Raw genomic sequence first — 10,883 nt, forward strand, 5'->3', positions numbered from 1 at the left:
AAAAGAAAAAGAAAAAGAAAAAAAAATTTACCTGGGCATGGTGGCAGGCACCTGTAATCCCAGCTACTTGGGAGGCTGAGGCAGGAGAATTACTTGAATCTGGGAAGTGGAGGTTGTAGTGAGCTGAGGTGGCACCACTGTGCTCCAGTCTGGGCAACAGAGCAAGACTCTATCTCAAAAAATAAGAAAGAAAGATCATTTGACACAGTGTGGAGACAAAATGTAGGTATGCGCTGGGCAAGACTGACCCCAAATGAGACTAATGGGAAGTTGTGGCCAGAATGGAATTTGAGGGAATACTGGCCATAACTATAACAGTGGTGGGGGAGGTGGAGACATGAGTATGTGTATGAATTATACTCAGCAATGAGAGTAGACAGGGCTTGGTGATGATTGTCATGAATGAAAGGTAAGAGGTCACCTAGGGTGATTCTGGTGTGTCTGACTTGGACAACTTGAGGAATGCCATTTAAGCAGTGGCAAAGAGAAGAGGAAGAGCAGGCCTGGGAGAAGAAGGGAGAAGACAGATCCAGGTCCTAACTCGCTGATTTTAAGGTGCTCTATGGGACATCAAAGTAGAGACTGGAATTTTAGGGGAAAGATTAGGCTAGGTTTGGGAGACATCATGTATGTGTAGTGGTTGAAGCCATTGGAGTGAATGAGATTATCCAGAGAGACTGCAGGATGAGAAGTGAAGAGAGTCAAGAAGAAAGAGCAGTGCACACGAACATTTATGAAGTGAAGCCCTTTAAGTATTAAATTGTAACTCAAAAGGTCAGAAGGGAGCCAGGGAAGCACGAGATTGCAGCATCCGGGACATAGTCAAAAACAGAGAGAGGAAAGGACCAATAGTTCAAAATGACACAGAGGCTGTGTGTGTACGTAGGGGTGGGGGGGAGTTGAAAATGCTCTATGGTTTTGCTACAAGGAGGTCTTCGGCGGCCTTGCCAAAGGTTGGCCCTCAGAGGTGAGGGTGGATGCCAGGTGACTGGGTGTGAAGGAGCAAAAGGGTAGTGAGGACAAGGAGACAGCAAATGCCACCCACTCTTTCAAGGAGTTTAGTGGGAAGAGGAGCAGAAACCTGAGGTGACAGCCAGAGGTGACCACTGCAGGGGAAACCAGAAGTTCCATTAAATACCTGATGAGCAGAAGTGCAGAAAAGCTCCCGTGCTCCGTGGAACTGGGTAAGTGACAAATACATAAGCAATACCATAACTGGGTTCCCTCTCCATCCTGCTGGGCACTAGAGCGGCTTTTGTTTCCGTTCCCCCTATCAGTGAGAAGTGGCTCGTGCTTCACTTGTTAAAACGAAACAAGAGTGTGGAAGCTCAGCAATCGCTGGAACCCTTTGACCCCCGCTCCGCACCTGAAGACCGGCTGTGCCCGCTGCCCCTGCGGCCGCTCCCCAATATTCGCCCTTGGAGATTTCCAAGTCCAGATCAAAAGCACCCATAATCAGTTGAAACCCAGGGCTCCCTCTAGTCTTATCCAAAATTAGCCAGATCCTTTTGAAAGGCTTGTTCAAATAGAAGAGGACAAAGAGCCAAGAGACTGGCTGTGCCGAATTGTGCACGTCAATTAACATCTTTGTGGAGCCTGCGAGGGGCGCGTTGTGGGGAAGGGGCTCCCTCCTTCAGGGAGATGATTCTGTTTCCTGGAGGCAAGTGTGGGAGTCCAGAGGACCTTACTAAACATATTGTTTTAAAAATCCCCGCCCTTCTTGCCAAGCCACTGTCCCACAGGTAATAAACAAGAAGCCCGGCCGTCTCGCCGCCCAGGAGGACAGAGCTCGCTGTGCCCTGCAGCTGGTAAGGCTGAGGGTCGCCCGCTTGCACAGTGTGGAGCCGTGGTGAACCGAGAGTCCTCCACAGTCCCCCTCTGCAAGTCGGACCGGCTCGCCTTCCAGAAACCAGAGACAAACTCGATATTTACAAACTCATTCTCTGGCAACGAGAACTCGAAATGAGTTGAGCTCCGCATTTGCGCGCCTGCAAATTGCTCCAGCTGAGTGCACGGGAACGCAGCCCCACAGGGACCGTTTTCCGGCAAACCTGGAGGCCCTTTGCAAGGTTTCTCTGCTTGACAGAATGGCAGCTGTGACCCGGGAGCCCAAGCAATGGAGGACGGGTAGAGAGAGGCGCATACCGTACCCGATCGGCGTGGCGGGTCATGCTGCGGGAGTCTCGGCGCCTGTTCCTGCCCGGGCGCTGCGGACGCGGCCTGGGTTGCAGCCCCGCGACCTGGGAGCTGTGCTCTGGACGGCTGCTGCGGACTGCTCTTGTTTGCACTGGGCCGTTTGCTTTTGGGATTTCTCCAATGCAGATGTAGTCAGGGGGCCGCTGTCCCGAGGGACAATGATTCCATTGGAAGCTGGCCTTTGACAAGACACACACATGACCTTTGACTAAAATGGCTTTGGGGAAGGAAAGTGTCGGGAGGCTGAAGACGGGGGCCGTCGTGCACATTCTCACCCCCCACAGTGCCTAAGTTAATTTTTCATCTTTCAAGGAGAACCTCTGTGAGGTCTGGGTTGCCATTTCTCTTTCATTCTGTAGGATTCAGTCTCTTGTTTCCAAAAGGATTTCGCTGCAGAAGTTTCCTCCTGTGTTGTTAATGCATTCCCTGAACTAGCATTTCCAGGTCAAACAGGGGCAGGCCTGTGTTGTATACGTTCCTCTGACACTCTGGAAAATATCACCACCATTTTTTTTTTTTTTTTTTCTAAAACACGCTACAGTTTACAAAGGGCTTTTCACAATCATGCTGTCATTTGGCCTCCCAAACAATGCGGGGGAGGCTCTCCTACTACTGCCATTTCACACATAAAGAATTAGAAGCTCAGAAAAATATTTGCCCAATCACCCAACCAGAAAGTGAAATCAAGGTCTTCTTAATTGGCATCCCGTCCACATCCACGAAACCACCCACCACCCTGCTGAGTGACCCACACTGCTAATGAAAACACAATTAATATAAAGCAACAGTAGCTACTGTTATTTTAATTTTTGAATTACAAAAGTGAGTGTCAGAAATTGTTTTATTAGATAATAGATGCTTTGTTCCTTGATATTCACAGATATCTTGAATTGATTGGCTACATTTAAAAAAAAAATAGTTTACTGCTATAAGGATGCTGTGGTAACCAGACTAGGCACTTAGCTGTACAAGCCAGGTGTCCCCAGGGCTGCTACCAAAGTCCATCACTAACCACTATCAGTACCTCTTTCTATCTTATTTCTGGGTCCTTCCAGACAGTGAAATACTGAACAAAAGGGAAGGGGCTGTGAGCTTGTGAAATAAACACTGGACAACCAGTCAGCGGCACAGAATTTTAATGTGATGGAGACAGGGCTGGGGAGCAATGGAGAGTTATGGTGGAGGTCTGCAGAGAAGCCCCAGACCTAGACCTGCCCAGTGTGAAAGGCAATAGTACCTTCACTGTTTTCAGTTCAGCAAAGGGGAAAGGGGGTGACACTCACTCTCAATTTTGAAGGACTTGCAGGAGCCAACCAGGAGAAGAAGAGGGGGAAGGACATCACCGACCCAAACAGCACCAGGTACAAAGCTGCCATGGTGTGTTCAGCGAACTTGAAAATAGTCGGGGCAAGCAGGAGCAGACGGTGTGAGAGAGTGAATCTAGAGAAGAGGGTGTGGGATGGACTCTGACCAGCCTCCCATGTCACTCTAGGGGATGTGGACTTCATCTTGCAAGGCTGAATGTGTTAATATAACTGGCTCTGGGGTATCAACTCACAAGAAAAGGATACAGGAGTCATGCATGCATTGTTCTCCAACAACAACAAAAAGATACAGATCAACATCACTTAGCTTGGTAGTTAGCAGCATTTGCCTCATCAGATAGATGCAGTTTCTTCTTCCTAGCTGCAAAAATGTGAGCAATACATTTAACCTCACCAAGCCTCAGTCTTCTCATCAGTAAAACTGGAATTGTGATATATACTATGAGGATTAAATGAAGTTATGTAGATAAAACCCTTAGCCTTTCTGCAGGCATTGAGTTATACTCAATAAAAGATAGCTATTAAATTTTAAAGTACTTTAAAATGTGCAGTGCCTACCGTGGAATAACAAGGCACTCTCTTTCTTCCAGTTCTCTCGCTGCCTTATTCTCATCATACTTCTGGCTTTGGACTCATTAGAAGTTTATCCCTTGTTCCTTCCTCTTCTTATATTGAGGGTTTTCTTCTGTTTGTTTGTTTGTTTGTTTGTTTGTTTTCAGATGGAGTCTTGCTCTATCACCCAGGCTGAAGTGCAGTGGCACAATCTCGGCTCACTGCAACCTCCACCTCCCAAATTCAAGCGATTCTCCTGTCTCAGCCTCCACGTAGCTGAGATTACAAGCGCCCTCTACTACGCCTGGGTAATTTTTGTATTTTTAGTAGAGGTAGAGTTTCACTATGTTGACCAGGCTGGTCTCGAACTCCTGACCTTAAGTGATCCACTTGCCTTGGCCTCCCAAAGTGCTGGGATTACAGGCATGAGCCACTGCGTCTGACCTCAGCTCCTTCTTGACAATACTTCTTCTATGTCTTAGACTAGTCTTTATATCAATTTCAATCTGTCTCTCCTTCCACTTCAATTTATTCATTTATTTGTCCTACCATTGCCATACCCATCTGCAAATTCTCCACCCAAAATGTAGCTATCTGCTAGAGCTAGACATCATTCCAAAATCATGACCATTGGCACCACCATTGATGTCTGGCCTACCCCTGGCTGGGCACTCAGCACCACCTCAACTCTTACAAATGTCCCCAGCCATCTCACTTCTCTAAGTATGCAAAGTAACTCTTTCCACCTCTTTAGAACCCGGATCCCACTCCCACCTGGCTTCCTTTTAGCAAAAAAAACTCTTTTCTCCCAATAAAGAACACAGTAGCTATCAGAAGGAAATTCTATTTCCTGTCCCTGCACTAGAAAAATATATCGATTCTCCACTCCTCCCCTCCTACCTCAGAGATACCTCTTTTTCTGTGCACTATAGATTCCCTCTCTTCCCACTTCCTTTGGAAAACTCTTTCATCAACCATCGCCTTTCCTTTCAACTTCTTCTCTACTGATATCATCAGTTCCTTTATTCAGTAGGCATTTATAAAACAACTATAATCAAGCATCTTTGATTCCGAACATACACGGATAAATAAAACATCACAGCCTATAAACACATTAAAGTCCCTCCCACACACCATGTTTCCCCATGGAGTCTGAATATGTGCCAGTTCCTTGCAACAGTAACAACAACAACAGTACATGCACCCAGCATGTGCCCACTTCTAGGAACATTCTTCCATAGATCTTTCAAGGCCAGTTTCTACTCATACTTTAGGTGCTGACTTAATGTCACGTGCTCAGAGAGTTCTTCCTAGGATATGAACAGACACTTCTCAAAAAAAACAAAAAAAAAAGACATTTGTGCAGCCAACAAACATGAAAAAAAGCTCATCACCACTGGTTATTAGAGAAATGAATATCAAAACCACAATGAGATACCATCTCACGCCAGTTAGAATGGTGATCATTAAAAAGTCAGGATACAACAGATGCTGGTGAGGATGTGGAGAAATAAGAACGCTTTTACACTGTTGGTGGAAGTGTAAATTAGTTCAACCATTGTGAAAGACAGTGTAGCAATTCCTCAAGGATCTAGACCCAGAAATACCATCTGACCCAGCAATCCCATTACTGGGCATATACCCAAAGGATTATAAATCATTCTACCATAAAGACACATGCACATGTATGTTTATTGCAGCACTATTTACAATAGCAAAGACTTGGAACCAATCCAAATGTCCATCAACGGTAAACTGGATAAAGAAAATATAGCACATATACACCATGGAATACTATGCAGCCATAAAAAGAATAAGTTCATGTCCTTTGCAGGGACATGGATGAAGCTGGAAGCCATCATTCTCAGCAAATTAACACAGGAACAGAAAATCAAACAGTGCATTTTCTCACTCATAAGTGGGAGTTGAACAATGAGAACGCATGGACACAGGGAGGGGAACATCACACATCGGGGCCTGTCGGGGGGTGGGAGACAAGTGGAGGGAGAGCAGTAAGGCAAATACCTAATGCATGTGGGGTTTAAAACCTAAATGACGGGTTGATGGGTGCAGCAAACCACCATGGTACATGTATACCTATGTAACAAATCTGTATGTTCAGCACACATAGCCAGAACTTAAAGTAAAATTTAAAAAGAAATTACAGTGGGGCACGAGGAACTTCTGGAGATGGTAGCTTTTGTTGATGATTGTACATACATATGTATGCATTTATATGTACATATGTAAGTAAATGTTAAAAAAAGCAAGAGTTCTTCCTTGACCAGCCAGTCTAATGAGCCATCTTTTTCTTCATTATTGGCTATCTTTTAACCTTTCCTGTTTCCTTCATATCATTTGTCTCATGTTGTAATGAAAAGCTCCTCAGTCTGCTCGCTTGCTTATTTTCTGTTGTTGCCACTAGTCTGAACCTTCACGAGGGCCGAGACTCTTATGTTTTATTCAGCACGGTATCTCATACCTACTAGGCAACTCAGAAAGCACTGTTGATTGTACACGCCAGGTGCCAGGACCATATTTGCCTTAATCTTTTTTTAAAATTTTTTCTTTGTCTCCATCATACAGCCTACTGAATTTCAACATCAAGTAAAATTAGAATCTCCCAGGCTGTTAACAATCTTGATGCCCAAAGCACACTCAGACCAGCTATCACTGAAGTGAGATTCAGGTAATTCCAAAAGCCAAGCTTGAGAACCACTGACTTAGCCTCTGCATGACACAGGTGAGGCTCAATAAAGAAGTGAAGACATGAGTGAATGATTCAGGGAATGGGGTCATTCAGCTTCTGGTTGTCTTTAGTCCTCTTCTCCTTGATCTCTCCTCACATAATCTGTTACCTAGGCATACAAACCCCCAAACAAGCCCTGCCCTCTCATTTTCCCAATCTTTCAAGTGGTTCTAGTTCTACTAAAACATCCATGCCCCAGCCTGGCTCCCTAAGGAGTTTCCCTACTGGTAAAACCTGGGTTTGGGCTCAACGCAAGCTCCTCCGCCAGGCTCTGGGCCTCTTCTCTGCTTGCTCATGACATGCTATTAGTGCAGTCAAGGCTGCTTCCTGCTGCTGTGTCATGATTATTCTTGACCAAGAGCTCTTTTCTCCTGTGCCCCATGTGTGGCAGGCTGCCTAGTCAGCAATGGCATTCCACAGATGTTGTAGAAGGAAATGAAGCAACACGCTTAATGAACTTTAGACGCGATGCTCTACTTTCATTTTTGGGTGATTTTGTTGTTGTTGTTGTTGTTGTTGTTAACAGCATTATTGAGACCTAGTCACATAATGTACAACTCACCAATTTAAACGGTACCATTCCATGGTTTTTAGGATAGTCACAAAAGTATATAACCATCACCACAATCAATTTTAGAACACTTCATCATTCCAAATCAAAAAGGAACCCCATACTTATTAACAGCCATTCCCCACGTGTCCCTCGTTCTCTCAGGCCTCAGTAACCATTCATAGAGACAGAATTCTGTTGCTACAGGTTTGCCTATTCTGGTCATTTCATATAAATAGAATCATACAACACCTGGTCTGTTGTGATTGGCATTAACTTCCACTTTTGAAGACCCATTTGGCCATAGCATCCCTTTCCCATTGCGTGTACACGATGGAATACGGACTTCGGTAGAGATCTTGAAGGATGAACCAAGGCAATATTTCTTAGACCATATTTCACAGCAGCCTGATAAATCATCCAAATTCCCAAGCTCCAAGGTAAGAGAGTGTAAGGAGGAAGGAGAATGGAGACATTTAGCTACACCTGTTACCCCCCAGAAAAGCGGGAAGGAGCGATGGATTCCAACAGGGCTCAGCTGTGCCTCCTGCCTCCCCAGCCCGTCCCAGCTGGGCCATATGAACAGGACTTCCTGTGCTGTCAGGACCCCGCATTGAGGGCAAACTTCCAGAGTCAAAATCTAGATTTGCCACACATTAGCTGTAACTTTTTACGTCCTGCTTCCCCATCTCTTAAAAAAGGATAGAATTCCTACTTTATAGATACCACATCATAGAATTGTGACGATTAAATGAAAAAGCACACATACAAGGGCATAGCAGGGGCACCTGGGACATTGTCAATACCAATGCATGATTACACTTGTTGCTTGACCACAGCTGTTTATATATTGTTCTTCTAAGTAATATTTAATATCAAATGGGGGTTCTGATGCTTTAAAAAAAGTACTGCAAACCATTATTCTAGGAAAACTTCACATACCATGCAGGATTCCACCACCAGATGATCACCTGTGTTCTGCTTGCTGTGAGCTGGGACAGTGGAAAGATTTAGGTGAAGTTGAAGAGTAATTCATAGAGAGTGAAGGGAGAGATGGGTTAGGTTCATTCCTAGCACAAAAAGTTGATGAAGGCTGGGTAGGGTGGCTCATACCTGTAATCTCAGCACTTTGGGAGGCCGAAGTGGGTAGATCATCTGAGGTCAGCAGTTCAAGATGAACCTGGCCAACATGGTGAAACTCCATCTCTACTAAAAAAAAAAAAAAAAAAAAGTAGCCAGGCGGGGTGGTGAGCACCTGTGGTCCCAGCTACTTGGGAGGCTGAGGCACAAGAATTGCATGAACCCATGAGGTGGAGGTTGTAGTGAGCCAAGATTGTGCCAGTGCACTCCAGCCCGGGTGACAGAGTGAGACTCTGTCTAAATACATTTTTTTTTTAAGTTGATGGAAAGGATCTAGTTCTATATTCAGCAGTGCCGCTAGTAGGCAGAGTCTGTTGGCTTTACAGAACTTGGGTGTGTTCACCAACGGCAGATGGTCTACTCACCTGCACCCCTCTCCCACAATTTCTTTATTTTCTTCGTACTATTCTTATGTGCCAGACCTGTATGTGGTGTCTCCTAAATAGATCTGAATACAAGCCCTCAGGAGGTGTCTCCAAAATACACCTGAAATCAGCACTTGGGGTGCTGACTCTCGGTGGGCTATCTACTGGTCAGACACAACCATCTGTCTGCATCAGACACTGCAGCAAGGAGCCACAGGGTGTCTTGATTTTGCTGTCAACTGGTCAGACAATTATCCTGCAAGGTCCAGGGGAGCTGTTCTTGCATGTAAGCATCGCATGTCTATTTCAAGTTGTGTAGCATAATTAGTGAACCTTTGTCTCACTTCCACTGCTTTGAACGGGCTTGCCTGCACATCTGGCAAACCTTTGCTCAGATTCAGCTCCACCATCCCTCTTGTCATTCCCTCCTCTATGATTTTCCAGCTAGGACAGCGCCTACCACAGTGCCCGATTATCACCTGTGTATGTGACCATCTCGGCTGCTGCGTTGTGAGCAACTAATTAATAAAGACCTTTTTCCTTTATCTTTGTGTCTCCCAGTCTAGCCTTGGGTCTAGCACAAAAAAATGCTCATTCCTCCCTTTGACAGATATGCATTGAGATCCTATTGTGTGCTGAAACTTGAAAATGCAAACATTTCATGAAAGCATGGAATTTTAACTCTGAAAGGAATTTTGAGAGGACAAAAGGAGGCCCCAGAGAAGGTAGGTCTTATTGAGCATCCCAATGCCTAGGTGGGGAAAACTCTAGGAATACACTTTGCTCTTTTGTGGCAGGGATTTTTCCATTGGTCAAAATAACAGAATTTTTATAACTTGGTTAGAAAACTAGAGAAACATCTAAAGGCCGGATGCAGTGGCTGACACCTGTAATTCCAGCACTTTGGGAGGCCGAGGTGGGTGGATCACTTGAGGTCAGGAATTTGAGACCAGCCTGGCCAACATGGCAAAACCCTGTCTCTACTAAAAATAGAAAAATTAGCCAGGTGTGGTGGTGCGTGCCTGTAATCCCAGCTCCTCGGGAGGCTGAGGCAGGAGAATCACTTGAACCCAAGAGGTAGAGGTTGCAGTGACCTGAGATTGTACCACTGTGATTCAGCCTGGGCAACAGAGCAAGACTCTGTCTCAAAAAAAAAAAAAAAAAAAAGAGAAAACTAGAGAAAAATCTGAGTGACTGTGTTCATTAGCGGTTTTTCCAGGTCAAGGACTAGCCCTCCAAACACCCCTGGGCTGGTAACTGAGGATATTTACACACACCAACCCAAATTCTCCCCATGGCTAATCGCACTGTTGCCTGATTCTCTGCACTTCTCACACCCTTGTCTTGCAGGTTCATGTCTCACCCACGCCAGGGCCTGTAAAAATTTAACTCGGTGCAATTGCACAATCTTGAAAGCATGAATTGCTTTTTGAGGCAATGAATGAAAGTCTTCAATAGCCCCGTGGAAGGAAAAAATGGAATAAGTTGTCACAAACATAAATGTTTTTGTCAGGCTCAAGCGAGGTTATTACACAACTGAAGGAAGCAAGGGGATGCTCCTTTGGGCAAGCTTAGGAGACAGATGAAATCTCGTTCTGTTTCTCTTCCTACTGCTCTGTGTAATTTCTATTGTTAGGAATCTATTTCCAGGCCAGTCATGGTGTGTCATTTCTGTAATCCCAGCACTTTGGGAAGATCACTTGAGCCCAGGAGTTCCAAACCAGTCTGGGCAACAAAGTGAGACTCTGTCTCAAAAAAAAAAAAAAAAAATTAAAAATTAGCCAGGTGTGGTGGTGCATACCTGTAGTCCCAGCTACTCAGGAGGCTGAGGTGGGAGGACCCCTTGAGCCCAGGAGGTCAAGGCTGCAGTGAGCTGTGATGGCGCCAGTGCACTCCAGCCTGGGTGACAGAGCCAGGCCCTGTCTCAAAAAAGAAGTAGAACCTATTTCCCTTTGGATAGAGGTGATGGATACGTTCATTACTTTGATTGTATTGATGGTTTTACG

At 45.2% G+C, this 10,883-nt stretch overlaps 1 protein-coding gene across 1 annotated transcript in view; it reads right to left on the reverse strand.

The window, feature by feature from the left end:
* Positions 1–2,347, reverse strand: part of ENPP2 (ectonucleotide pyrophosphatase/phosphodiesterase 2) — a 142,672-nt gene extending 140,325 nt beyond the window's left edge. The window contains exon 1 of the mRNA XM_011972996.1: positions 2,151–2,347. Coding sequence (XP_011828386.1) covers positions 2,151–2,171 — 21 coding nt within the window. The 5' untranslated portion in view covers positions 2,172–2,347. The remainder of the gene's footprint in view (positions 1–2,150) is intronic.
* Positions 2,348–10,883: the final 8,536 nt, after the last annotated feature.

This window comes from Mandrillus leucophaeus, unplaced genomic scaffold (genome assembly GCF_000951045.1).
Source record: "Mandrillus leucophaeus isolate KB7577 unplaced genomic scaffold, Mleu.le_1.0 Scaffold133, whole genome shotgun sequence".
In the NCBI taxonomy this organism is placed as follows: domain Eukaryota; kingdom Metazoa; phylum Chordata; class Mammalia; order Primates; family Cercopithecidae; genus Mandrillus; species Mandrillus leucophaeus.